A 27,857-nucleotide genomic window follows, 5' to 3' on the forward strand; every position below is an offset into this window, starting at 1 on the left:
TCACTCATCCCTCTCTTCTATGTTCCCTTCTTCTTCTCTCTCTCTCCCATCATCCCTTGCATTTCTTCTTTCCCTAATGGTTCCCCTGTTCTCTTCTTTTATATATTTTTGGAATGCAATAAAGTGAAAACTCAAAAGCAGGTCAAGTGCTTGCCTTGGACATAGCCCACCCTGTTCGATCTCAGGCACCTATTCTAGTCATCACTTCCTCCCCACTTCCCCCCTACAGCCATCTGCCAGGAACAATACCTGAGCACAGAACCAGGAGTAAACCTTGAACACAACTGGTGTATCCCCTTGCCACCCCACCCCCAAAATCAAAAGTTCAAAACTAAATTATTAATTTTTGGGTGGGTCACACCTGGCAGTGCTCAGGGGTTACTCTTGGCTCTATGCTCAGAAATCGCTCCTGGCAGGCTCAAGGGGGGGGGACCATATGGGATGCCGGGATTCGAATCACCGACCCTCTGCATGCAAGGCAAATGCTATCTCTCCGGCCCCCAAAACTAAATTAAAGTCAAGACAAATATAAGCGACAGAACCCAGTGGGGCCTCTCCGTTGGTGGTAGTTTTCTTCGAGATTTCAACAAATCTCCAAGTCCTAACACCAGCAGAGCTGGTGCAACTAGGCAGGAGCTGAGAGTCGGTGTAGTAGGATAAAGGGGTTCCTTTGGGTCCGGGTCCGAGAGCCCAGAAGGCAAGCAGGGGGATCGGGGGCCCCTTTGCATCGCCCCTTGCCCCCACCCTCTGCGTGCCCACGGAGCCTGTCGCTGTCCAGCGCTGCACCGGCCGTTGCCCGGGCACCGACGTGCCAACAGCCGCTTCGCTGCGACCTGCGCCATTGCGCCACCGACCCGACCCGCAGCCACTATGGACTCGCCGCGGGGTGCGGAGTCGGTGTCGGCCGTGGACTCGACTTCGGCCATGGACTCTCCGAGCAGCAGCTCCACGGAGTCCCCGGAGTGGAGCCAGGAGGGCCCTGGGGAGCGGGCGGAGCGGGAGTTGCACCTGCTGCAGGTGCAGGGCCGCAAGTTGCAAGACCTGGAGAAGGCGGAGTCCCTGGGGGAAGAGGAGGAGGAGGAGGAGGGCGAGGAAGAGGAGGTGGAAGAGGTCGAGGAGGAAGAGGAGGAAGCGGTGGAGGACGGGGAGGAGGAGGAGGAGGAGGAGGAGGAGGAGGAAAAGGCGATCTCGGCCACCACGTCCACTTCGGAGACGGCGGTGGCGATGGAGACCCTGGAGACCATCCTGCCCGCCAGAGAGTTGCTCTGGCCCGCGCTGGACCTGGGCGAGGTTTGGGGCGGGAAGCTGCGGCCCCGCATCATCAGCGTCGTCAGCCCCAGCCTCAGCCCCACGGTCCCCAGCAGTCTCTCCACCCCCCTGAGCTGGACCGAGTCCAGCTCGGAGTCGATCCCCACCCCGGGGTCCAGCCCCCCGAAAGGTAGCGTCCGGCCCCCCTTCTGCCCAGCTTGCTCTCCGGTTTCTGGCTCTGGGCCACTCCTGGGAATCCTGACTTTGCAACACCTGGGATCACTTCTGGGCTTAGGGTCCATGTGGTGGGCTGAGGATGCAACACAGGTCTGCTGTGCTTGCAAAGCAAGTCCCTCCCAGCTCTGGTCCCTCATAGTCGCTCTTGTTGGCTGCTGTGAGATGGGGGCTCTTCAGTTGCATCTCTGGCCTCCATCTCTGATCATGCTATTGTGTACCCTTTGGTACCATTGAAAGAATAGCTTCAGGCATTGCCATGTTGTCTCTTTCTTTTTTCTTTTTTTGACAATGGTTGGTTTAAAGGAAGCAGCAGCCACATTTTTTTTTCCTCCATGTTTCCTTCAACAGATATTCCCAAAATATTCCAGACATTTAAGAAAGACTCTGACCTGGACCTCCCGAGGTAAGAGAAGACCTTTAGTTTTCATTTTATTGTTTTGGAAGCAAATTTGGATTGCCTTTTGGATAAACATGTCAGGAAGTACTACACAATCAACAAGGGCATTCACAACTTGTTGTTTATTTATTTGTTTTTGGGATTGGGGCTGAAACACACACACACACACACACACACACACACACACACACACAACCAGAGGTGCTCAGGGAATACTTCTGGCCCTGTTCTCACGGATCACTTCTGGCAGGACTATGGGACCATCTGTGGTGCTTGGTTGGCCACATGCAAGACAAGTGTCCTATCTCTGTACTATCACTCTGTTTACAGATTCTTTTATCCCATTTACAAATTCTTTAATCCACACTTCAAGTGCCCCCATCGCTTTACTACCTACCTGCAGAGAAAGGGTATGTGTTTGGATAAAGGAAACAAAATGAGAATTTGCCACATGGCTAGGAAAATACAGAACTCTATTCCTGGCAATTCTAGTCTGAGACACCTACAGAAAAGATGGCTTCAGTTTTCCCCTTTCTATTGTTATTAACCTAAAAGTACTTAACCCCAAGGCACTGAAGAAACTTACCTTTGCTCTACAAATCTTCTCTGACCTCTTACACCAAGCCCGAGACACACTTCTTTTTTGCTTTTGGACCACACCCAGCAATGTTCTAGGATTACCTCTGGCTCTGCACTCAGGAATTACTCCTGAACCATATGGATGCTGGAGATCAAACCTAGGTCAGCTGCATGCAAGACAAGTGTCCTACCTTGAGCCCTGCCAAGCCTGGCCTAAAAACTGAAAATAACAACAGCCCACCAACAACAACAAAATCAGGAAGAGCTTTACTTAACTTGAACTGTTGTACTCTCTGTGTTGGTTTCCATCAGACCATTTTTGTTTTGTTTTTGGGTCACATCCAGCAGTGCTCAGGGGTTACTCCTGGCTCTATGCTCAGAAATCGCTCCTGGCAGGCTCGGGGGACCATATGGAATGCCGGGATTCAAACCACCAACTTCTGCATGCAAGGCAAATGCCTAACCTCCATGCTATCTTTCCAGCCCCAAGACCATTTTTTCCCCATTTGTTTGATGGCACCTCTCTTGTTTTCCAGGACTATTTTTTAATCTTTCCTAAGGGTTGGGGGTTTGAGTATGATTTGTCCTGGGAAAGAAAAGAAAGAGAGTGATGGACTTGGCTACCATCTTGACCTAGAATTCCTGTTGGATGGGAATTTTGGAATTGGGGGTGTCCAAGTATGCCCTGCACTACAGACCCCAGGCAGCATTGTCTCCTATGGTCCTTATACTAAACTATCAACTCAGCTGACTAAGAATCATTGAGGGGCACAGACCTCCTAAGAGCTGCTTGGGAAGCTTCCTTCCAAAATTTATTTCGGGGAAGGGATTGGAAGGTAACTCAAAGGCTATATAGTACATGCTTTGCAGGCTGCAGCCCAGACATTGATCATAGGCACTGCATGGTCCCCTGAGCACTAAACCAGATGGAGCATAAAACAACAAAACAAAATTAATTAAACCAAATTTGGGGTGTGCTCCATTTTGGTGTTGTCTGCTTCCCAGATTAGGATGTATAATTTATCATCCTTTACTATACTATTATCTCTGTCTCTTTTCCATTCCAACCTCTTGCCTTCTCTCTCTCTCATACTTACTAAATAAAACTAATTGCTTTTTTTTTTTACTCCTGGCTATGTGATCAGAAATCACTCTTGGCCTGTGGTACCATATGGGATGCCGGGGATTGAACCACGGTCTGTCTGAGGTTAGCACATGCAAGGCAAATGCCCTACCACTTGCGCCACCACTCTGGCCCTCCTTTTTTCAAAACTAATTGCTTTTTTGAAACGTGGGATAAGCAATGGAAGGATAGAATAGCAGATAAGGTGTTTGCCATGCATGTGGCTTATCTATATGGTTCCCCAAGCCTGTCATGAGCAAGCCTGTCTTGAGCACAGAGACAGGAATAAGTCCTGACTACCACTAGGTATTGCCCAAAATCTAAAACTAAAATAAAACATGGGTAGTTGTAAAATAAAAATCTAAATCTATGAGTTGGTGAGACTGCTCCAGCACCCAGTTTCTAACCCCTTAGGTGGATGGGTCTTATGAAGCAGGGTAATAGTGGAGAAATAATATCAAACCAGTCAGCACAAGATTTATTGGCGTTAGTCTGCTTTTTTTGCCCCATGGCCTTTCTGCCTCATGGCCTCTTTATTTGGTCATGTGTTGCCTCTCTGTTTTTTTGTTTGGTTGTGTGTGTGTTTGATTTTGGTTTTTGGGGCCACACCTGGTAACACTTAGGGTTACTCCTGGCTATGTGTTCAGAAATGGGAATTTATTAGATGTCAAGACTGATCTCTTATCTAAGTTTTTATCGGTGTTAAGATTAACCTGTTATCTTTTTTTTTTTTTTTTTTTTTTTGGTTTTTGGGCCACACCCTGTGACGCTCAGGGGTTACTCCTGGCTATGCGCTCAGAAGTTGCTCCTGGCTTCTTGGGGGACCATATGGGACGCCGGGGGATCGAACCGCGGTCCGTCCTAGGCTAGCGCAGGCAAGGCAGGCACCTTACCTCCAGCGCCACTTAACCTGTTATCTAAAGCTAACCTGTTACATACACTTCAGGCCTGAGGATCAGAGTATGGGAACGACTCAGATCGGTGTGCAGACAGACCAGAGTTGGCTCCAAGCAATGCAAACACAAAAGAAGAGCCCCAGTAAGTACTTTTTCTCAGCCTCTGTTGGGAGAAATTTGTGTTGGTTAACAGGAGAGTTAAGTTTGATTCTAGTCCTACTACTGGTACTCAGAAAGCTCCCCTTAAAAAATTGGGAGTGAAGGGACTGGAGCCATAGCCCAGAAGTAGGGCATTTGCTTTGTATGTAGCCAACACAGGATAGATCCCGGTTTGAATCCTGGCATCCCATATGGTCCCCCAAGTCTGTCAGAAGTAATTTCTGAGTGCAGAGCCAGGAGCAACGCCTGAGCACCACCAGGGATGACCCTTGACCCAAAAACATGAGAGGGAAAAGTTTAAGAAGCCCTGGTTTATTTATGGGTTTATTTATTTTTGCTTTTGTGGCTATACTTGGTGGTGCTCAGGGGTTACTCCTGGCTCTGTGCTTAGAAATTACTACTGAAAATCTCAAGGGACAGTGGGATACCAGGGATCAAACCCAGGTTGACTATATTCAAGGAAGTCTACCTGCTGTACTACTCTCCAGTTCATAAAAGAAGTCATAGTTTAGTTCTCTGTCCTGAATTGGAACTCCATTTCTACTTGAGAAATCTTTTTTTTTTTGGGGGGGGGTCACACCCGGTAGCGTTCAGGGTGACTCCTGGCTCTACACTCAGAAATCGCTCCTGGCAGGCTCGGGGTGGGGGGGGACACAATATGGGATGCCAAGTCTCGAACCACCGTCCTTCTGCATGCAAGGCATGCTATCTCTCCAGCCCCTTGAGAAATATTTTTATTATTTTTGTTTTGTCTTGTTTTAGGGACACACCCAGTGATGCTCAGGAGTTACTTCTGGCTCTGCACTCAGAAATCAATCCTGGTGAGCTTGGTTGACCATATGGGATGCCAGGAATGGAACTAGGGTAGACCACATGCAAGGCAAGGACCTTACCTACTGTAATATTTCTTGGCCCCCTACTTGAGAAATCTTTTACAGGGCAACAGGCATAGTTTAGCTAGAATAGGACTTAGGAGGGAAAAAATTGGGACCAGAGAGATAGTACAGTGTGAAGGTTGCCTTATATGCAGCTTACCTGGGTTTGCTTTCCAGCACCACATATAGACCCTAGCCCTGCCAGGAATAGTCCTTGAGCCCTGAGCCATGAACATGTCCTCAGCACCGTTGGGTGCTCACACACACACAATAAAAAAATCAAGAGAAGTTAGTGCAAAAGTTTAAGCACTTGCCTTGCATCCTACTTAACCTAGCTCTGTCCCTGACTCTACATATGGTATCCTGAGTGAGCATCGCCAGGAGTTGCTTCTGAGAATAGAGCCAGGAATAAATAACCACTGAGAACCACAAGATATGACTCAGATACCACCTTTCCCATTCCCCAAAAGCAGGAAAGAAAAACTTTTTTGTTTTGTTTTGTTTTCTTTTGAGAGGGGATATACCCAATGGTGCTCAAGGATTATTCCTGACTCTGTGCTTAGGAATCACTTCTGGAAGGCTCTGGGGGACCATATAGGATGCAAGTCAAAACTACCTACCTACCATGTGCAATGCAAGCAACCTATTCACTGTACTATTTTATTCTGAGCTCCCTCAAAAAAATTTTAATACAGGAAACAGGTTTGCAGACCATAACTAGAATCAAGCAAAATGTGCAACTCTGTAATATTAGGGCTAGATTCCCTAGCCACCTCTGGCAGGTGAATCTCTCTAGATTCAGGGACATTTAAAATTCTTCTATATTGGAGCCAGAAAGATAGCACAGTGGTAGGGCATTTGCTTTGCATAAAGCTGACCCGAGACATACCCAGACTTGATTCCCGGCATCCCATGTGGTCCCCTTAGTCTGCCAGGAGAGATTTCTGAGCACAGAGCCAGGACTCCCTAAAACCCACTGGGTGGCCCAAAAAGCCAAAAAAAAAAAATAATAACCTCCTATATCATAGGTGGGTTTTCTTTAAATTGTTTCTTGTGTTATGTTTTTTTTTTCTGACAAAATGTTAGTGGGGGGAAAGGGGAGAATTAAAAGAATAAATATGTTCATGGTACTTCATTTCCCAAAAGGACTCTCTCTCTCTTTTTTTTCCCTGCTGTGTCTGGAATTTGAACAAAGGAATTTGAACCTGCAAGGCAAGTGTTCAATAGCTGAGCTCTGTCCTGGACCTGTCAACCTAATTTTCTTTTTATAATAGACTTTTCTTAGTAATAAATTTACATCCTACCACCACTATCCTTATTCTGTTTTACAGGAAAATTATCATCGACTGAACCAAAGATTTTCGAAACTGAAAAACTGCCATCTAAGTTAAGAGGTAAAAGGAGTTAATGGAAGATATGGGTTTGGAAAGATAATACAGGGTTAAGAGACATTTTGGTGGACACAGGGTCTCCTGAACAGTGCCAGAAACCCCCCTGAGCACAGAGAGACAGATTCACACACACACACACACACACACACACACACACACACACACACACACACACACACAATTAAACAGAGGCAAAGGGAGCTTTGGTGGGAGTCCCTCTACTGCAAAAATTGGTTCCCACTGGGCAGCCAGTTTGGCCAGGTGACAGGGAAGGTCTGGACCATTTCAACTGCAAGCTTGTGAGGGGTTTGGGCTCCCCAGAAAATGGAATGCATTGTATGGAGATCTCACATTTTCCTTCTCAGTCTGTCCTTTCTTCCTTTAGAAAAGTGGGTGATCAATCCAGAGGAGTCGAAGCTCAACATTCTATGCCAGTTGGAGGTAAGGAATGACTCTTTCATTCTTTTTTTTTTTTTTTTTTGGTTTTTGGGCCACACTCATTTGATGCTCAGGGGTTACTCCTGGCTAAGCGCTCAGAAATTGCCCCTGGCTTGGGGGGACTATATGGGACGCCGGGGGATCGAACCGTGGTCCTTCCTTGGCTAGCGCTTGCAAGGCAGACACATTGCCTCTAGCACCACCTCGCTGGCCCCGGCTCTTCTATTCTATTGGTGGGTGCCAATGTTGTTGGAAGTACCAAAAGAATCCTTGTTGGAAGTTGTGATGTCTGAGTGAAAAATGTAACATCCAGAAACCTCCTACAAGCAGGTGGCGATTATGCTCAAGCCATTTACTCTCTCCCCTTTACCCACAGTTCCAGGAAGACTTCAATAAGCTCTTTGAGACTTCCCTGAGAACTATCCCCAGCATCGGTCCCCCACGCATTCTGGCCTTCCGACGGGAGCTTGGCTTCCTGGGCATGAAACCTAAGGTGATGGAATTTCTGCCTTCTGGTCCCTTCTCGGCTTCTTCTACTGACTGCTGTCAAAGAAGGCTGTGAGATGCCCCCACAAAGATGCACAAGAGCCTCAGTGTTCACCCTGGCGCCCACACTTTGCTGCAACCCATTGTCAAGTGGGGTGGACTGTCATACCCATCTGAAGGCTAAGCATGCCCCTCTTCAGGGGAGGGAGACGGGCCAAGTGGGAGAGAGCACCCTGACTTCTGAGCTTCTGGTTGGTGCATCAATCTTGGTTTCCCCGGGCTTGCGGCCACCTTACTAATTCCCAGCATCCTCTGCATGCCTGCATCCTCATGCCCCTCTTTCCCAAGATCACCCTAGAGACCTTATCAGAGCCTGATGCCATCTGCAAAGACCCTATTTCTGCATGAGGTCACATGAACAGATCGGAGGTGGGGGGTTGGGAAGTTGTACACACAGTGGAATGTTTGCTGGACTCCATCACCTTTTTAAAAAACTTTTTTTTGTTTTGGTTTTTGGTTTTTGGTTTTTGGGTCACACCCGGCGGTACTCAGGGGTTACTCCTGGCAGTCTGCTCAGAAATAGCTCCTGGCAGGCACAGGGGACCATATGGGACACCGGGATTCGAACCAACCACCTTTGGTCCTGGATTGGCTGCTTGCAAGGCAAGCGCCACTGTGCTATCTCTCCGGGCCCTTAAGAAGACTTTTTTATTGATTCCTTTATTGAATAGGGTGTTGATTGGTGCCCAGACCTGGTGATGCTCAGGGACACATATGTGGTATCAGGGATGCAAGGCAAATGTTTTACCTTTGCACTCTTCCTCAGGCCCTTGGAATCAATCCTCTTATGTTATCACTGAGCTCCAAGCTTGATGGACAAGGGCAAGGTCACCCGTGTGATCGTTACAGGATGGGTACTACTAGACTTCTGCAAAGGTCATGCCCATGATTCCTGGCATAGCTTGTTTCACCCCTGGCTGGAGGGTAAGGGTTTATGGCCAGGAATGTACTGCAAGACTCATGCCAGAGTAGTTGAGCTACAGTCCAGCATTGCTCTGACCTTTCTGCCTATATTGGCCTCCCTCATACTCAGCTCTTTGCTTCAGGTCTTTCCCTCCCCAGCTTCCAGCTTTTCAAATGGGTAACACAGAACTCCAGTAAATTGTACCAGTCACACCAGTCAGGTGGTGAAAGTGGGCATCCTTCCACCCTTTGTTACCTTGGGCCTTTCTGTCAGCCTCAGAGAACAATCCCTATGGCAAAGAGAAGGGCCTTGCAAGCCCTCATGAGGGACCTTCCTTTCCTTTCCTGGAAATCTAGGGTGGGAGGCATGTCTGTTTGCCTGGACTGAAACACCCTACATTCAACTCAGGGGTTCAGATCACCCACTAAGCCTGACTCTGAGGTGCCTCTTTGCTCCCACTGGTGTCATCCTCTCCAATTGCATTCACACACAGATGGAAGGGTCAGAGTTATGGCTTCGCCTCCCCTTGAGAAAGGACTGGCATGCATCAGAGAAAGTAGTTTTACTTTGTTTGCAGGTATTGGGCCACACCTGGCAGTGCTGGGGGTGGGGGGTGGCTCTGTGATCAGAGATGACTCCTGGCCATGCTCCAGGAACCATGCAGTGTAAGCGATGACAAGCTATTTGCTAGGCAAGCACACTCCCTTTGCACTAACTCTCTGGCCTCAAAGTCCATCACTGTGAATATGGCCCACATAGTTATATGAAGACTTTGTTCTGATCTGGCACTTCTTGAGAGTTTATAATAGGCCGATCACAGACCAGAGTTCTTCAGTCAGCCCCTACCCTACAGACCATCCACAGACTGGCAGTAATAATCAGATAGATAGATTAGTGGTTTCAACCTGTCTGTTAAGCGGGCCAGCACCACTGCTCCAGGATTTAACCCCGCACACATGCCGTTTTCTCTCTATCCTGTCCCTTCTCAAACCATCTCCCCATCATCTCCTCCAAGGGCTTCTGACATCAATAGAAAATCTTTTCAGCCATTTCCTTCTTTTCTGACAGGGCATCCCAAAAGCCCACTGCAGCTCCTGGAAGCGGGAAGGGAGAGGTTCAGTTGTGCTTTGGTGAATTGCGCCAAGCACAGATCCCCTGAGAGACATGAGGTGGGCTCATTTCTGGAAGTCTCATAGGCTGCCTTCTGTCTCTTGAAATTCCACACCCCATCCAGGGACTTTGGAGTGTGTGACAGGAACTTTGAATATGCCCCCATGACCCTCCATCCCAGGGGTCGCCCCCAGAGAGATAAGGCTCAGTGCCTTTTACTCAATTTCCCTTTCTCAGAAAGAAGAAGAGGAGGAGCTGGCACTCTTTTGTGAATTTTGTGGGAGAGATTTGAAAAACCTTTTTACCACGGTGGACACTAATCTAGACAAAACCGGTCTGGAACCAGTGAAAAATGTAAGTTCTGCTGCAGGAGTGCTAAAGAAATGGGTGTTATTTGAACACATTCGGTGTAGTTGCCCCTGCATACCATTCTTTTGTTTGTTTGGTTTGGGGGCCACACCTAGCAGTGCTCAGGACTTACTCCTGGCTCTCCACTCAGGAATCACCCCTGACAGGTTTGGAGGACCATATGGAACACCAGGGATCAAACCTGGAGTGACTGCAAACAAAGCAAATGCCTTCCCTGCTGTACTATAGCCCTAGACCCACCTGCATTCCATTCTTAAAAGTGTCTTGTGGGGACTGGAGAGATAGCATGGAGGTAAGGCGTTAGCCTTTCATGCAGAAAGTCATCAGTTCGAATCCCAGCGTCCCATATGGTCCCCCGTGCTTGCCAGGAGCAATTTCTGAGCATGGAGCCAGGAATAACCCCTGAGCACTGCCGGGTGTGACCCAAAAACCACACACACACACACACACACACACACACACACACACACAAAGTGTCTTGTGGCACTGGGAGAGAGCATCAAGTGCCTTCTTTGCATATGGGAGCCTAGATTCAAGCCCTGAACCCTAACACGATATGGTCTCTGGAGTACTGCCAAGTGTGGCCCTCAAACTGCTTCACCCTTCCCCAAAAAAAGATTACGTTAGAGTTATGTGTTAGTTGTGGGGGATCATGGAAATCCTCTCCCAAGTAAAATGCCACCTCACAGCCATCAGGAACTGTCTATCATTAAAAAGGCAGGTGATAAAGATATTGGCTAGGAAGGACAGACAGGAAGCATTAGATCCAGCCAGAGGGAGAAAACGGAAACATTTCTGCAGCTCATCAATATAGGACTGATCCGAAGTTCCACCAGGACCACTAACAACATATCTCTACACACAAACTTGTCTCTGAAGACCCAGAGACTCCCAACTGCTGGTGTCTAGCCCTAAGTAAACATGCCTGAACAGGAGTGCTACGAAGATTAAGAAAAGAAGACAGACATAAAAGAGACAAGCATGGGGCTAGGGGGCTTCCAGCTTCATGGACTGAGAGCCCTGGCTGTCTACATAGGACAACTATTGTTCAGCAATAATAGAAAACAGAGCAGATAACAAATTCTTACAACTACTAAGCTGGGGTGGGGGTTTACATTTCTTAAGGGGATGTGAGGAAAGAGGAAGCAAAGGTAAAATCTCTGAAGGTTTTCTTCCTCCAGAAGGGGTGACAGATAAAAGACTATATATATATATATATATATACAGGACTCCTGCCCCTGTGGACACCAGTGTTCTAGTAATTTACATTAAGAGCCCTCAGCTCTTTATCTGCACCTCTCTAGCTTTATCTGCAGCTCTCTAGCTGACCTTGCTTATTTCTTGGATGTCTTCAGATCCAACACCCAACACCATCCCACATCAGAGTGTGGTCCCTGATCCTGCTATTGTGAGTCCCCAAGCCATGACCCATGTGACTCCCCAGAAGTGGCAGGAAGGGATACAACAACAAAAGGAAGGGGCAGTGGATGGGAAAGCTGATCTGCACACCCAGGCTTGCAGTCCCATGTTTCGTGTCAGAGAGAGACAGTTGCCAACAGCTGGAGGCTGACAATGTGGAGATCGATGTAATGGAGCCATATGATGAAGCCATCTTCACTCAGAAAATGTTCCAGTACAGATGGATTGTGAAATTGTATGCAAAGAAGGAAGAAACCAGCCATAAAGCCACACTCTACACAGCTTTCCTTCACTGGAATGGCACAGGCCACGAGGATCTATAGAGACAGAGTAAATTGGTGATTGTCAGGACTGAGAACGGAGGTGATAGGCAAGTAACTGCTTGTGTCATTGGCTATTTGTTCTGAAGAGGAATCTGGTGGTAGCTGCATAATTCTGTAAATATATACAGGAAACGAGTGAATTGCTCACTTTAAAACTGACTTTGTTTGGGGGATTCCCCCCCCCCCATTTTTTTTCTGGAGCCACATTGATTAGTGCTCAGGACTTATTTACTCTTGGTTTACTCATTCCTGGGGGAACTTATTTGGTGCCAGGTCAGCTATAGGCAAGACATACACCTTAACCTCAATACTGTCTCACTGGCTCCTAAATTTGGTGACTCGTAGGACATATGAATTAATTATACCTTAATAAAGCACTTCTCAGAAAGTATTCTGACAGATTGTGATCCACACCCCACTGGTATTTTTGATGTATCTTTGCCCCCTGTTATCCTCATTTGGGACTCGTGAGATAAAATTGACCCCTTTGTCTTTCAGGCAGCCTGTTGCAGTTATTTTCAAAATATGATTGACTACATCTACGCTGATGAGGGCACTCCTTCATTAGAGTTAATATCTATTGGCCCCCACGCAGCTCATGGCAGTGAAGCTGAGAGACAAAAAGCCAAGGAAAAAGCTCTTCAGAGGTAGATGGGGCATTTATTTGCAATGTAATGCAGGTAGGCCCGCTTGAAGAGCATAATGGATAATGAACCAAAGATCTTCTATTGAAGTTTTTTATGTTTCCAAGGAAATAAATGAAGTCAACGTGTTTGCTGAAGTTCAGGGAGGTTCTTAGTCTTCCGCTGTCCACCTGGAGCTCTGACAGTTTCTACCATAGGAAAGTGTCAAAGATCCTAATGAATAGAGGCCAGAGTAACAATATGACGGTGGGTATGGCGTTTGCCTTGCACACGGTCTACCCAGCTTCAAACCCAGGTTCTGCTGAGATTATTCTCAGGAATAATTCCTGAGTATTGAGCCAGGACTCACCTCTGAGCACCACTGGGTGTGGCCCCAAAACAAAAAAGATTCTAGTAAATAGCTAGAGATCTAGAAGCTTCTCAACACTCAGCAAATGCATTGATTTAAGTATTGGGATAAAGTATTAAGTATTAAGGGGGGAGGACAAATTTGGTGGTGGGTATTCCCCTGATTCAATGTTAATATGTACCTAAAATACTAATGTGAAAGATATGTAAGAGGTGGGGAGATTGTGCATCCAAGCATTTTCCTCAGACCTGATGGCCCCTTGGGTACAACCAAGTGTGGCCCCAAGATTAAGAAATAGTTCCATGAAGTAGTAATGTCCTAATCCCAATCCTTTCGCAGCAAACCAGAGTGGAGATTCGAATGTCCTGATTCAATGACTAGATTTATAAGGAACCACCAATACAAACAAGAAGAATAATTTAGACAGTTAGATGTTGTGGTCTACCTTTTAAGCATTAAAACACATTTTAGGGGAAAAAAAAACACATCTTGTGCTTCTTTATTTTGTAGAAAACTGGAGCAACAGTTTGCCAGGCAATATGCAATGATAGTCAAAATCGATCAGCCTGCTATACCCGAAGAAGGTGAGGTCACCTGTGTTGTCACAGACACAGAAAAAGACTCCCATGCTATTAGCAAGGCATATTTTGCTAGTAATGCTTAAACTTTTCATCTTGATCAATGCGTCAGTCCAAGGGGCTTTGAAGATCTGGTCTCAGTGCCTGGGTTTCGAAGATTTAATCTTCATTGTATGTTTGAAAGAGATTAGCAACTTGACAGAGGGTGCTTCAGAGGTTTGAGTTCATGATCTGTTTTGTTAGGTATTTTGCCCATTTTATTTATAAACTGGGATTTGGAGACTTTCCAGAGTAAATCTGATTCCTTTTTGTTTGCTTTTATTGACCAGTAGAAATATTGTCTTAGTATTGTCCTAGTATTCTAAAGGCCTGCTTTAGAATTTAAAGCGCTCTAGATTTCTCTTGCTTTTCCCTACATTAGCTCTGACTCAGGGTTAATGACTTCATTGCCCAGGATGACTGAAAAGATTTTAAAAGAAGTTGTATTTTGGGTTTTGCTTTTTAAAACCTTGATGTTCAGCTATAACCAACTAAGTCTAAGATTAGAAACTCTCACTAAATATAAAAGTATTGCTTTTTTTTAAGCAAGAGAATGTTCTCATTTGTTTGTGAACAAAGCGACATCTCATGGGGTTGGAAAGATATTGTCTTGCATGCAGCCAACATGAGTTCAATCCCCAGAACCCATATGAGTTCAATCCCCAGAACCCTGCGCCTGCCAAAAATTATTCTTGAGTGCAGAACCAGGAATAACTTCGGGTGTGACCCAAAACAAACTATACACCCCCACAAAAAAACAAACAAAAATACCAAGTGCAATAGCTTGTGTTAGTTTAATGATGGGTTTCAATTTTTCCCCCATTAAAATGTCTGAAGGCATTTGCAACCAAATTTGAATTTATTTTTTATTTTTTTTGTTTTTGGGTCACACCCGGCAGTGCTCAAGGGTCACTCCTGGCTCTACGCTCAGGAATCGCCCCTGGCAGGCACGGGAGACCATATGGGATGCCAGGATTCGAATCACTGTCCTTCTGGATGCAAGCAAAAGCCTTACCTCCATGTTATCTCTCCGGCCCCCCAAATTTGAAATTCAATGTTCAAAGGAAAGTTTGGGAAACCATAAATAAAATGTTATTTTTGTGATTCTTCCCCCAGACAACAAACACTCTAGAATTTCTTACCAGCTTTCTATGGATATTCAAATAAAAGAGACAGAGGAGGACAGATTATATGATATTCTACTAAAAAATAAAATTATATCCATTGTTTGTTGTGATTCTATGATAGCATGTGGAAAGGTAAGTATTTTAGAATTTTCCTTCCTTGCAATTTCTTTTTTTCCTTTTATAGACCCAGAAATGGGAATCCAGATGTGCAAAACAAATGCTACATTCCTGGTCCTCTACCTGCTATTGGGGGTGGGGAATTTGGGGCCCCATATGATGGTGCTCAGGCCTTATTCCTGGGTCTGCACTCAGGAATTACTCATAGAAGTGCTCAGGGACCATATGGAATGCCAGAGAACAAACCCAGATCAGTTGTAAATGCCTTGGGGTAAATGCCTTAGCCACTTTATATCTCTCTGGCCCCTCTACCTGCTATATATATATATATATTTTTTTTTAAACTCCATTTTACCCAACATGATGAAAGTAGTTATGAGGAATATGACAAAATGGCTGAGGGATCAAATTATTTATTTATCAGAGAGAATTGACTCAACCTTTTAGCTTTCACTGACTTTGACACGATATTATACATGCATTATGGTGCGGGTGGGGTGGATTAAAGACTTTTTACTTTTTTTTTTTTTTTTTTTGGTTTTTGGGCCACACCCTGTGACACTCAGGGGTTACTCCTGGCTATGCGCTCAGAAGTTGCTCCTGGCTTCTTGGGGGACCATATGGGACGCCGGGGGATCGAACTGCGGTCCGTCCGAGGCTAGCGCAGGCAAGGCAGGCACCTTACCTCCAGCGCCACCGCCTGGCCCCAAGACTTTTTACTTTTAAAATGTGCTGACAATAGGGTCAGAGAACCAGGTCAAAGAATGAGCACATGCTGTATATATGAGAGGCTCACAGTTTAACCTCTGATACCTGATTTAGTTCCTCAAGCACTGTCAGGAGCAAGTCTAAGCACAAATCTAGGAGTAGCCCCAAGCACACCAGATATGGCCCCAAAACAAACAATGATACTAATTGTATATTTCTTAGACTAAGCCTGGAGAGATAGTACAGTGGGTAGGGTGCTTGTCTTGTATTTGACCAACCCAAGTTCAATCCCCAGCACCCCATAAGGTCCCCTGATCACTACCAGAAGTGATTCTTGAATGCAGAGCCAGGAATAAGTTCTAAGCACAGCCAGGTGTGTTCCTCCCCAAAAAAAGATCCTAGAAAATTAAAATGAAGGGAGAAATTTGACACTTTCTCTAAACCATAACATTTTCTAGACCTACAATATATAATCTAATAAGACCTACTATAGATGACTATCTAAATTAAATTTAATTTTGAAATAAAGTTTAAAATGTAACTTTCTAGTCATCTGAACCTCATTCTGAGAACGAAATGACTACAAAACAGTGAATAGATGTAAAACATTTTCATAGCTGCCCCAAATTCATTCTTTCTCTTTCTTTCTTTCTTTCTTTCTTTCTTTCTTTCTTTCTTTCTTTCTTTCTTTCTTTCTTTCTTTCTTTCTTTCTTTCTTTCTTTCTTTCTTTCTTTCTTTCTTTCTTTCTTTCTTTCTTTCTTTCTTTCTTTCTTTCTCTCTCTCTCTCTTTCTCTCTCTCTTTCTCTCTCTTTCTCTCTTTCTTTCTTTCTTTCTTTCTTTCTTTCTTTCTTTCTTTCTTTCTTTCTTTCTTTCTTTCTTTCTTTCTTTCTTTCTTTCTTTCTTTCTTTCTTTCTTTCTTTCTTTCTTTCTTTCTTTCTTTCTTTCTTTCTTTCTCCTTCCTTCCTTTCTCTCCTTCCTTCCTTTCTCCCTCCTTCCCTCCCTTTCTCCTTCCTTCCTTCCTTCCTTCCTTTCTCTCCTTCCTTCCTTCCTTTCTCTCCTTCCTTCCTTCCTTCCTTCCTTCCTTCCTTCCTTCCTTCCTTCCTTCCTTCCTTCCTTCCTTCCTTCCTTCCTTCCTTCCTTCCTTCCTTCCTTCCTTCCTTCCTTCCTTCCTTCCTTCCTTCCTTCCTTCCTTCCTTCCTTCCTTCCTTCCTTCCTTCCTTTCTTTTGAAGGTCACACCCAGCAGTGCTCAGGGGCTACTCCTGCCTCTACACTCAGAAATCCCCCCCGGCAGGCTTGGGGACCATATGGGATGCCAGGATTCGAACCAATGTCCTTCTGCATGCAAGGCAAATGCCTTACCACTATGCTATCTCTCCAGCCCCTGCCCAAAATTCTAATAGCATTGTTCCAGACTTTTCTTTGTTTCTTTTCTTGTTTTTTTTTTTTTTAGGTCACACCAGGCAGTGTTAAGGATTATTACTAACTCTTGTGGTCAGTTTGGGAAAGACCATATGGGTGGTAGGGATCAAACCTGGGTCAGTCATGTGTAAAGCAAATGCCCTGCCTGCATTTATGCATAGGTTCAAAAATGACTATAATTGGATCACATATGCAATTTTTATGTAAATAATCTTTTTTTTTTGGTTTGGGGGACACACCCGGCAGCAATCAGGGGTTACTCCTGGCTCTACATTCAGAAATCACTCCTGGCAGGCTCGGGGAACCATATGGGATGCCGGGATTTGAACCACTGTCCGTCTGCATGCAAGGCAAACGCCCTACCTCCATGCTATCTCTCCGGCCCCTATTTAAATAATTGTTACAAATCTTTCACAGTAATATTTTAGGTATATAGTGACATTTAACACACATATGCGGGGCCGGGAAGGTGTCGAGGGGCTGGGAAGGTGGCACTAGAGGTAAGGCCTTGCAAGCGCTAGCATAGGAGAGACCGCGGTACGATCCTCTGGCATCCCAAATGGTCCCCCCAAGCCAGGAGCGATTTCTGAGCGCTTAGCCAGGAGTAACCCCTGAGCATCAAATGGGTGTGGCCCAAAAAACAAAAAAAAAACAAAAAACACACACACATATGCAATTTTTTAAAGTTATAAAATATTTCCATGTCTTAGTTTACATTATATTTCTACTATCTGATTTTTTTTTAATTTTTGGGTCACACCTGGCAGTGCTCAGGGGTTACTCCTGTCTCTACGTTCAGAAATTGCTCCTGGCAGGCTCGGGGAACCATATAGGATGCTGGTATTTGAACCACCGTCCTTCTGCATGCAAGGCAAATGCCCTACCTTCATGTTATCTCTCCGGCCCCTACTATCTGATTATTTTTTTCAAAAAGATTATATAACCATTTCCTTGTTACTGGACACAGGAGAATTTAATTTATTATTGTTTTTTTGTTTGTTTGTTTGTTTTAGTTTTTTGGTTTTTGGGCCACACCTGGCGGTGCTCAGGGGTTACTCCTGGCTATCTGCTCAGAAATAGCTTCTGGCAGGCATGGGGGACCATATGGGACGCCATATGGGATTCGAACCAACCACCTTAGGTCCTGGATCAGCTGCTTGCAAAGCAAACGCCGCTGTGCTATCTCTCCGGTCCCAATTTATTTATTTATTTATTTATTTATTTATTTATTTATTTATTTATTTATTTATTTATTTATTTATTTATTTTTGGTAGCAGAAATAGTACCCAGAGATTCCTGTGCAAAGCAAGTGTTGCTGAACTGATCCTTGCCCTGGCGCATGGATTATTAGCATCTTGTATTCATTTATTTTATTAATTTTTGCCTTGTTAAAGAGCATTGCTTAGAATATCTCTATGTGGGCCCGGAGAGATAGCACAGCAGCGTTTGCCTTGCAAGCAGCCGATCCAGGACCAAAGGTGGTTGGTTCGAATCCCGGTGTCCCATATGGTCCCCCGTGCCTGCCAGGAGCTATTTCTGAGCAGACAGCCAGGAGTAACCCCTGAGCACCGCCGGGTGTGACCCAAAAAAAAAAAAAAAAAAGAATATCTCTATGTATCAATTTATGTTTAGATAAGTGTAGTTCCTCAAAATAGATTGCCGTAAATTTAATTGTTGAGACCAGATTTTGTTTCTATTGGGAAAAAGAGAATTGGTTTTGTTCTGGGGCCACACACAACTGTATGCAGACCTTACTATTGACTCTACCATCCGGAAGCACTTCTGGCTGTCTGGGGGAACCATATGGAGTACTGGGGACAAACCCAGGTTGACAGTGTATAAGGCAACCACTCACCCCTCTATGCTAGATTTTGACCCCATTCCACTAGTGTTCTGCTCAAATGGCCTAAAGAGTGATCCTGAAGAGACACCAGATACTGCAGCTTATACTGCAGTTTAAAGTTGGGTTTATTACCTATAATTTAATATGATAAAAATTGACTTTTAAAAAATATATACAGGTCTGGGTTGAAGAGATAGCACAGCAGTAGGGCATTTACCTTGCATTCAGCCCATCCAGGATGGATGTTGGTTCAAATCCCGGCATCCCATATGGTCTCCCATGCCTGCCAGGAGCGATTTCTGAGCCAGGAGTAACCCCCGAGTGCTGCCGGGTGTGACTCAAAAGCCAAAATATATATATATATATATATATATATATATATATATATATATATATATATATGTGTGTGTGTGTGTGTGTGTGTGTGTATGTGTATAATATATATGTATATATACACACACATACATACACAGGTCTGGGGCCAGAGTGATAGCACAGTGGGTAGGGCCTTTGTCTTGCTCATGGCCAACCCAGGGTCAATTCCCGGCATCTCATATGGTCCCAAGCCTGCCCAGCAGTGATTTCTGAGTGCAGAGACAGGAGTAAATCCTGAGCACTGCTGGCTGTGTGTCTAAAACAAACAAACAAACAAAAAATGATATACAAGTCTATTAATTTTAACAATTATGTAAACACGATTGCGATTGGGCTTTAGAATTATTTCCATTGTGCCAAGGTGACTGGCATCTTGTTCCATTTTATTTGCTATGTATTTATTTTTGGTGGAATTTAAGGGACTATACCTGGTGATACTTAGGGGCTATTCCTGGCTTTGTGTTCAGGAGTGACCCCTCCTCCATTTGTGGTACCAGGGATTGAACCAGGGTCAGCTGCTACACACAAAGCAAGAACATTACCCTCCTCCACCATCTCTCCCGTCCTTGTATTGTTTGAATAGTAACATGTAGATAAAGTAAAACGTAAGTACAACCTTTCAAACAAATATGAAATGTTAGATTTTTTTTCCAGGAAGATCTATATCAGGTAATTTGCTGGGATTTGGAACAGCTTTAGCAGTTTCCACAAATTTGATTCTAACCACAATTTAAGTTTGGTTCTTATCACTTTAGCAAGTCAGGGTTGCCTGCTGTACCAGGCTTGATGCGATGTATCAGAAACTACAAATTGCTGAGTGTGTTTGTATTTCTGTGGTGAACAGACTTTGAGTGATGAGTTCTTGGGGAAAGACTACAAACATGGAAGCAAGTTTCTGACTTTCTTTCCAGATGGCACAATGCAAATATTGTATCCTTTCCTTCAAAGCTGCCAGTATGCCTCTTCCCCCAGACTTTCCCTGACCTTTTTCTATGAGGAGATACAGAATTCTTTAAAAATCTATCAGTACTTTTAGGACTGGAGCCATAGTACAGCAGGTAGGGTACTTACCTTACATAATCCCCACCATCCCATATGGTCCCCTTAGCCCACCAGGAGTAATTCCTCAATGCAGAGCCAGAAGTAAGGGTTGGAGTTATAGCACAGTGGTAGGGTGTTTGCCTTGCATGCTCCAGACCCAGGACATACTCAGATTCAATCTCCAGCATCCCATATGGTCCCCTGAGCTGGCCAGGAGTGATTTCTGAGTGCAGAACCAGGAGTAACTCCTGAGTTGTGCTAGGTGTAGCCCCCTCAAAAAAAAAGAAGCCCTGTGCACCACTAGGTGTGGCTGAAACACACACATCAATATGTTCACTAGTGATTCATATTTTATATGTTGTTGCCTTGACATAATTTTTTTTTGGGGTCACACCCGGTGGTGCTCAGGGGTTACTCCTGGCTGTCTGCTCAGAAATAGCTCCTGGCAGGCACGGGGGACCATATGGGACACCGGGATTCGAACCAACCACCTTTGGTCCTGGATCGGCTGCTTGCAAGGCAAACGCCGCTGTGCTATCTCTCCGGGCCCGCCTTGACATAATTTTATGCAAAGGATAAAAGCATGAGCATATCATATGCACTAGATATAAGGATTTGACCAATTTATTTGGGAATGTTGGAGCTTCCAAGTATTGCTCAGGGGCAGACGGTTCTGCTCCCAGCAATACTCAATTCTGTGCTTGGCCCAATGATATGATTTTGTCTGGACCCAGAGTCCTAGGGGCCACTAGGCCCGGCCCAATGGTGGTCAAGTCTTGGCAGTGTTAGGGGTCATGAGTGAATTGAGGCAAATAACTCTAGCAGCCATGCATGTGCTCTTGTCCTTTAAGCTATTATCTGGCTCTCTTTTCACTTCAGTTTTGTGGATTTGGGAGGTGACATTTAAGTGGTGCTGAGGGTCACCAGGGCCATACCCAGCAGTGCTAGGTAGGTCTGTGGTGCCAAGAACCAAACCATTAGCCTGTACATGTCACATATGCACTCTAACCCTTTGAGCTTTCTCTCAACCTCTTTTTTTTTTTTTTTTTTTGGGCCACACCCAGCAGTGCTCAGGGGTTATTCCTGGCTATCTGCTCAGAAATAGATCCTGACAGGCATGGGAGACCATATGGGACGCTGGGATTCGAACCAACCACCTTAGGTCCTGGATTGGCTGCTTGCAAGGCAAAAGCTGCTGTGCTATCTCTCCAGTTCCTCTCAATCTCATTTTCTTTCTTTCTTTTTTTTTTTTTTTTTTTTTTTTTTTGTTTTTTGGGCCACACTCATTTGATGCTCAGGGGTTACTCCTGGCTAAGCGCTCAGAAATTGCCCCTGGCTTGGGGGGACCATATGGGATGCTGGGGGATCGAACCTCAGTCCTTCCTTGGCTAACGCTTGCAAGGAAGACACTTTACCTCTAGCGCCACCTCACCGGCCCCTCAATCTCATTTTCATAACCCCAAAGGCATCTCATCCTAGGGATCTTACCTAATAAAAGGACATCTCACCATTTTACTGAACTAAGGTGATTTCACTTTTTTTTTTTTGCATATTAAGGTTAAGTGAAAAACTTTATGCATCCTTTACTACATATTTATCACATATTTCCTTCAATATCTAGACTTCCTAGATTTCTTCCTTCAATATCTAGATTTCTAGAGCTATCAATCCCTGGGTAAGAAATAATGAGCATTTGGGTGGCTAGAGAAATAGTTCAATGAACAGATCAGTCTGGATTTAATCCCCAGAATCCAGTATGGTCTCCTCAAGTCCCACTAGGAGTGACCCCTGATTGCCAAGCCAAAGTAAACTTTGAGTACTGCCAGGTGTGACCCAAAAATCAGAAAATAATTGGACGTATTAAATATTTGATTTTTTGACTCCCCACAAATGTGGACCAATTTATACATGTCTGTGAGCAGCATTTCATTTGGGGCAGAGGTGGGAGAATGGGTCATAACTGGGTGAACTCAAGGTTTATTACTGGATCTGAACATGAACCCCTTCTTTGCATTAACTGTGACATTGCATGACGAATTAACATTTTAAAAGGGTCTCTCACAAACTGAATTTATTCCAACAATAGTCAAGGACCATTAGAGCAACTCAAATGACCTTATCTGATCTCAGTTATCCATCTGGAAACCTAGCCATCATCCGAGTGCCCAGCAAGGACAATGGTTTTACTTGTATCATCCAAGAAGATGCACCCACTAACCCCACAATTCTGGCTGTGCTGGATTCTTCTGGTAGAAGTGTCTGCTATCACCCCAATGGAAATGTCTGGTAAGCTTCTAGGCATCTCCTACTACTGCTGCTACTGCTGCTCAAACTTTGTGGAACTGTAGTTTTCCTTTTTTTTTTTTTTTTTTTTTTTTGGTTTTTGGGTCACACCCGGCGGTGCTCAGGGGTTACTCCTGGCTGTCTGCTCAGAAATAGCTCCTGGCAGGCACAGGGGACCATATGGGACACCGGGATTTGAACCAACCACCTTTGGTCCTGGATCGGCTGCTTGCAAGGCAAACACCACTGTGCTATCTCTCCGGGCCCTGTAGTTTTCCTTTTAATTGAAAGTAAGTTATATTCTTTCTAGAACAGGAAGAGAACAGAAACTGTTATTTCAATGTGGAAAAAACATTCTTGGGCAAAAGTACTTGATCTCAAGTGGGAATTTGGAGTAGGAACCCAGTTATGGTCTCTTAAGTGTGTCTACACTGAAAATATTCTCACCAGCGGATATTATTGTTGGCTATAGTCCTAACTACCAAATTTCCCTCCTGAGCTACAACCAACACAATAAGTATAAATGAAATCTCTAGAGAAATCAACCTTGTCCTCCCCATTGGATCTTTTAACTTAGCAACTCCAAGACTTTATATGATTAGTTAGCCTGAGAAAGAGAAAGGTGATCCTAAATTCAAATATCCTTAAGCTTTCTGGATGTTTTTAAAAAGCAGGTATTTTCTCCTCTATATTTATGGGTGGAATGGTCTTATCACACACACACACACACACACACACACAAAAAAAAGCCATGCTTGAGAAAGTCAGTGTGTAAGGAATTGTTGGTTGTCAGTTGTCAGCCCATCAGCACCATGAATACTGGAAAACTCCTACTCTTTTGGGGTTCAATATATGTGTTTTATGATGTGAAGGTCTTTGATTGGTTTCTAGGACTTTCTGGCTTCCTTTGCCTGAGGCAGGCCCCTCCCCTTCAGCTGAACTGCTGGATAATTTGACACAACTCTTGATACATGCTGTGTCATCCCTTCTAGCTGCCCCCCACAAATGTACAAACTCATCTCTCCTCCAGAGTCTCTGCCACTATATAGCATGTTTAGGTTTTGGGTCACACCTGGTGGTGCTCTGAGGTTACTTCTGGCTCATCACTCAGGAATCACTGTGGGTGCTTGAAGGACCATATGGGATACCAGGGATCCAACCCAAGTAGGTTGCGTGCAAGCCAAGTGCCCTATCCAGTTGTACTATCTCTCGGGCCTCCATAGCATGCTTATTAAGTTTTTTTTAAAAAAGTGACTAACTTACCCAGATAATTGGGGGGGGGGGGTTTGGGCCACACCCGGTGACGCTCAGGGGTTACTCCTGACTATGCGCTCACAAATCGCTCCTGGCTTGGGGGACCATATGGGACGCCGTGGGGATGGAACTGCGGTCCGTCCTAGGCGAGGGCAGGCAAGGCAGGCACCTGCGCCGGCCCCTTACCCAGATAATTTTACCCAAATATTATCTCCACCCACATGTTTTTTTGGGGGGTCACACCTCAGCACTCAGGCGTTACTCCTGGCTCCATGCTCAGAAATCGCTCCTGGCAGGCTCGGGGAACCATACGGGATGCCGGGATTCGAACCAATGACCTTCTGCATGAAAGGCAAATGCCTTACCTCCATGCTATCTCTCCGGCCCCTCCACCCACATTCCAATAAATGAAATCAACCTCTTCCCAGATCCAGTAAGACCATTTCTCTTATGTCTCTCTTTGTTATCAGGGTACTGCCATCAGTCAGTACTGAGGGGTGGAAGGGTAGAGATAAAATGTGAAATGTCTTACATAAGTATGGGTTCCTCGTAGCCAATGCAGCAAGCCTTATAAAACAAACAAAATATCTTCATAGGCAGGAGAGTGGGTAGGGCACTTGCTTTGCATGCGGCTGATCCAGGCACCCCATTTGGTTCCCCAAGAACTGTCAGCAGAGACCTGCGGAACCAGGAGTAAGCCCTGAGCACTATCAGAAATGGCCCTTAAGAACAACAGCAACAACAACAAAAAAAGATGCTCAAATTAAGTTAATCTGCTAAGAGCCCAGAACTGTCCTTATTTTTTTCTTTTTAGCAGGGACTTAGTGATCTAAATTGGAAGGTAAAAAATTAGGAAGAGGAGGAAGAGAGAATTGGGCCCAGAGCTAGGCAAAAGTACCCCCAGACCAAAGACCTGGCTGGATTTGAATGTACCATGGGAAGAGGGGAAACTGCATCTTGTACTCTCCTTCATTGATCCACACCTTGAGCTTCTTCCAGCAATCCCCAGACCAGAGATGATTTGACCTGGCTCCCAGGTACTACACACAGGTTGAAAATAGTATCTATTGAGGCCATTTCCCCAGCACACACCCCCTCCTGCTCTTCCTTGGGAGAACCTCAGCACTGGTGCACTCCACTCTCTCAAATCCTTTTTCCTGGTTCTTTTCCAGACTACACATTCCCTGCTCCCTCCTCCTGTGTACCCCTCATTTACTTTTCTAGACTCCTTTACCAGTCTCATTCTGCTGCTCTCAGAATCCCTTCTGGTTTCTCATTAGTTTCTTAAAGTAATCCCAGTACTTCCAAGGAGGAGAGAGGCCTCAGTCACAGATGCTACCCTCACTCCTAAGAGTTTCTTACTGTTTTAGATTACTGGTTAGCAATAGTTATGACTTGGTTAGTGAGTGACAGATCTGATTTCACAGTTCAATGATAATGGAACTGTGGGATTTTTTTTTTCTCATTTCTTCCTGCCCAGGGTATACATCAACCTTTTGGGAGGTCAATACTCAGATGAAGCTGGCAACAGAGTGAGGGCCTGGAACTGGTCTGATGCCCTTGCTCCCATGTCCTTGGCTTCATTCAAACCTGTCTTTTTGGCTCTGAACCACAATGTGGGCATCCGCATTCTAGAGCAAGACAAGATTGCCATCACTTTCTTAGCAATGGGCCAACAGGCAAAAATAAGTGTTGGAACCAGAGTGAAGGTAGGCACTTTTTAAAAAAAAAAGTTTAAGGCACTTACAATAATGAGAGTAATATAAATTGTGTTAGTATTGCAATCATTCTTAACATATTATATGTGAATACAATACATTGTCCATTAGGAATTTTGGATTTCAATGAGAAGAGAAATCATGAGTGTTGGAGTATGGAATCAAGAAAGCTTTTTGGTTCCTCTTAGAAATTTGTTTTAGTTCAGAGTTTGTTCCAAGTCACATTACCTTTGTGTGAGTTCTGTGATGGTGCCATTTGGTGTGGGAGCAGTAAAAGCTTTTCTTCTGTGCTGGGGAAGACATGCCTGGCCTGGGACAGGAGAATTGTTTCAGACCATGGACAAGACCATGTCTGAGTCCCATCTCCCTGCAGACTCTCCTACATTCCTGCCTTCTGCCCACTTAAGGTCAATCATGGTCTCCTCTGAATCTGTAACAATAGATGTAAGTAGAGATCCAAGTGCATAAATAATACATATTGTCTGTGATTCTGATTATGTGCCAAAACTCTGAGGACCTTGTTTCATGAAATATTAAAGAATGAGGCTGCCCTAAACTTCAAAGATGTCTTCATGATCTAAAAAATATAAAAATCACTTTCAAGTGGAAATATGACCTCGATATTCAGCAAGTAGAAATTTGTCATAAATACCAAATGATAAAAGAGATACCAGCTTGCAGTAACAGAGGAGGGTCTGCAAGACAGTGTTGGACTATTTTTTTGTCACTTTGACTACTGCAGTCAGTAGTGTAGGCCAGTATTTCTCAACTAGGGTCCATATACCCTCCTGGTGTTCCCCCAAGATATTCCTGACTTACTCGTGTTTTCGTGTTCAGGGATCACTCTTGGTAGGCTCAGGGGACCATATGTGGTGCTGGTGATGAAACCTTGCACATGGCCAACCATGTACAAGACAAGCACCCTGCCAGCTAGCTGTACAATGATCTTATCTCAGAAAATCATTCTAAATTCTAGCATTAGAATCTCTTGAGTTTCTGTCATTTGATGGGGCCTGGATGGGTCTACAGAAGTGAAAGATCCTCCATTGCTTCTGGTCCAGTCTTCACTTTTGTCCAACTGATAGTCCTTCCTTTTTAATTTTTTTTTATTTCCAGCTGGGATGGGTGTGTGTGTTTGTGGTGATAGATACAAATGCCAGAAAAATCTGTGCCTTCTGCAATGCAGTTAGTGTTGAACAGTGTGAGCAGCAGCTGCATTTACTTTGCTGCACTTGGTGAGACTATAGGGAGCCACAGTCCAAGTTGGTCCTGCAGAGGTCAGTATGGAGCAAACAGATGAGAGAGCTGAGTCATCCGTCCTTCCTGAACACCCAACTCCAGTGCCACCTTCTCTGAGGACATTTGCTCTCTGGGCCAGCCTCCTGGTCTCCACAATGCTCCCTGGGAAAGAACCTTGTGTGCAGCACCTAGTCCTCTCAGTGAGGATCAGCCCTTGAGAAATTGTGAACCCAAACCTCTGTGCAGGTCTCTGCTGCATCAACTCATTCATACCCCATGTCTGGAGACAGTAACACCTTCTACCCCTCCCTATTTACAGAAAACTAGGCTTTAGAGGGGGTCCCACTCCCTGTCCCCCTAACTTCTACTGAAATACCCTGAGCTCCCTTCTTTCTTTTCCAAAAAGGTCTTGAACCCCAAGAAGCTTCCGGCACACCCGAACTTGAGTAATGATGATATTCTATTGCTGGCCTTTCTAATCAAGATGAGACGCCTGTTCCATAAACTTGAAGGATGTCTGACTTTTCCCTCCAGTCACGTTTGGGAAAAAATAAAGCAGCCTTCCTACCTTTCTACCCTTTCTCTGAAACTTATTGCCCTTTGTCACAATTTGGGCATGGCCCAAGAGACTATACAAACAATAACAACCATAATAAATGAAGACATTTAAGACAACAATGTTTTTCTTGGTTGTGTTGGGTCTTTGGGGGAGTGAGTATAGAGGTTTCAACAAAGGTGTATGAAATGAAAATGCCACAAAAGAGGTTATTGGAGATTTGGGGATTTGTGGGGGGGAATGATGGGGAGCACTAGGAAGAACATAGAAACTAATCCTGGCTGAGTGCTTGAGGGGGGCCATGCAGTGTCAGGGATTGAACCTGAGGCTCCTGCATCCAAAGAACATGCTTCATTCAGCATTTGTGCTTTCTCTCTGGTCCTCTCTGGTCAATATTCCCGACAAGAAAGCAAATTTGCTAATGGTTGGAGCACCATTTTTGTTTGGGGATCTTTTTTGGGGGGAGGGGCACACCGAGTGACGCTCAGGGGTTACTTCTAGCTCTGCACTCAGAAATCGCTCCTGGCTTGGGGGACTATATGGGATGCCA

General features: G+C 44.9%; 1 protein-coding gene across 1 annotated transcript; it reads left to right on the top strand.

Moving 5' to 3' along the window:
- The first annotated feature begins 870 nt into the window (after positions 1-870).
- Positions 871-27,421, top strand: ERICH6 (glutamate rich 6). Its single transcript, XM_049785517.1, has 13 exons — positions 871-1,438; positions 1,834-1,888; positions 4,531-4,544; positions 7,291-7,346; positions 7,720-7,836; positions 10,141-10,257; positions 12,513-12,661; positions 13,518-13,591; positions 14,741-14,883; positions 20,061-20,146; positions 22,388-22,543; positions 25,275-25,503; positions 27,158-27,421. Exons 1-13 carry the CDS (start codon positions 871-873, stop codon positions 27,419-27,421), a joined length of 2,028 nt encoding a protein of 675 aa, XP_049641474.1.
- The last annotated feature ends 436 nt before the right edge of the window (positions 27,422-27,857 follow it).

This window comes from Suncus etruscus, chromosome 13 (genome assembly GCF_024139225.1).
Source record: "Suncus etruscus isolate mSunEtr1 chromosome 13, mSunEtr1.pri.cur, whole genome shotgun sequence".
Lineage (NCBI taxonomy): Eukaryota > Metazoa > Chordata > Mammalia > Eulipotyphla > Soricidae > Suncus > Suncus etruscus.

Coding starts and splice junctions, on each gene's coding strand:
- ERICH6 (XM_049785517.1), top strand. CDS start 871: ATGGACTCGCCGCGGGGTGCGGAGTCGGTGTCGGCCGTGGACTCGACT. Junction 10,258..12,512: donor GTCTGGAACCAGTGAAAAAT/GTAAGTTCTGCT, acceptor TTTGTCTTTCAG/GCAGCCTGTTGCAGTTATTT. Junction 13,592..14,740: donor GCCTGCTATACCCGAAGAAG/GTGAGGTCACCT, acceptor TTCTTCCCCCAG/ACAACAAACACTCTAGAATT.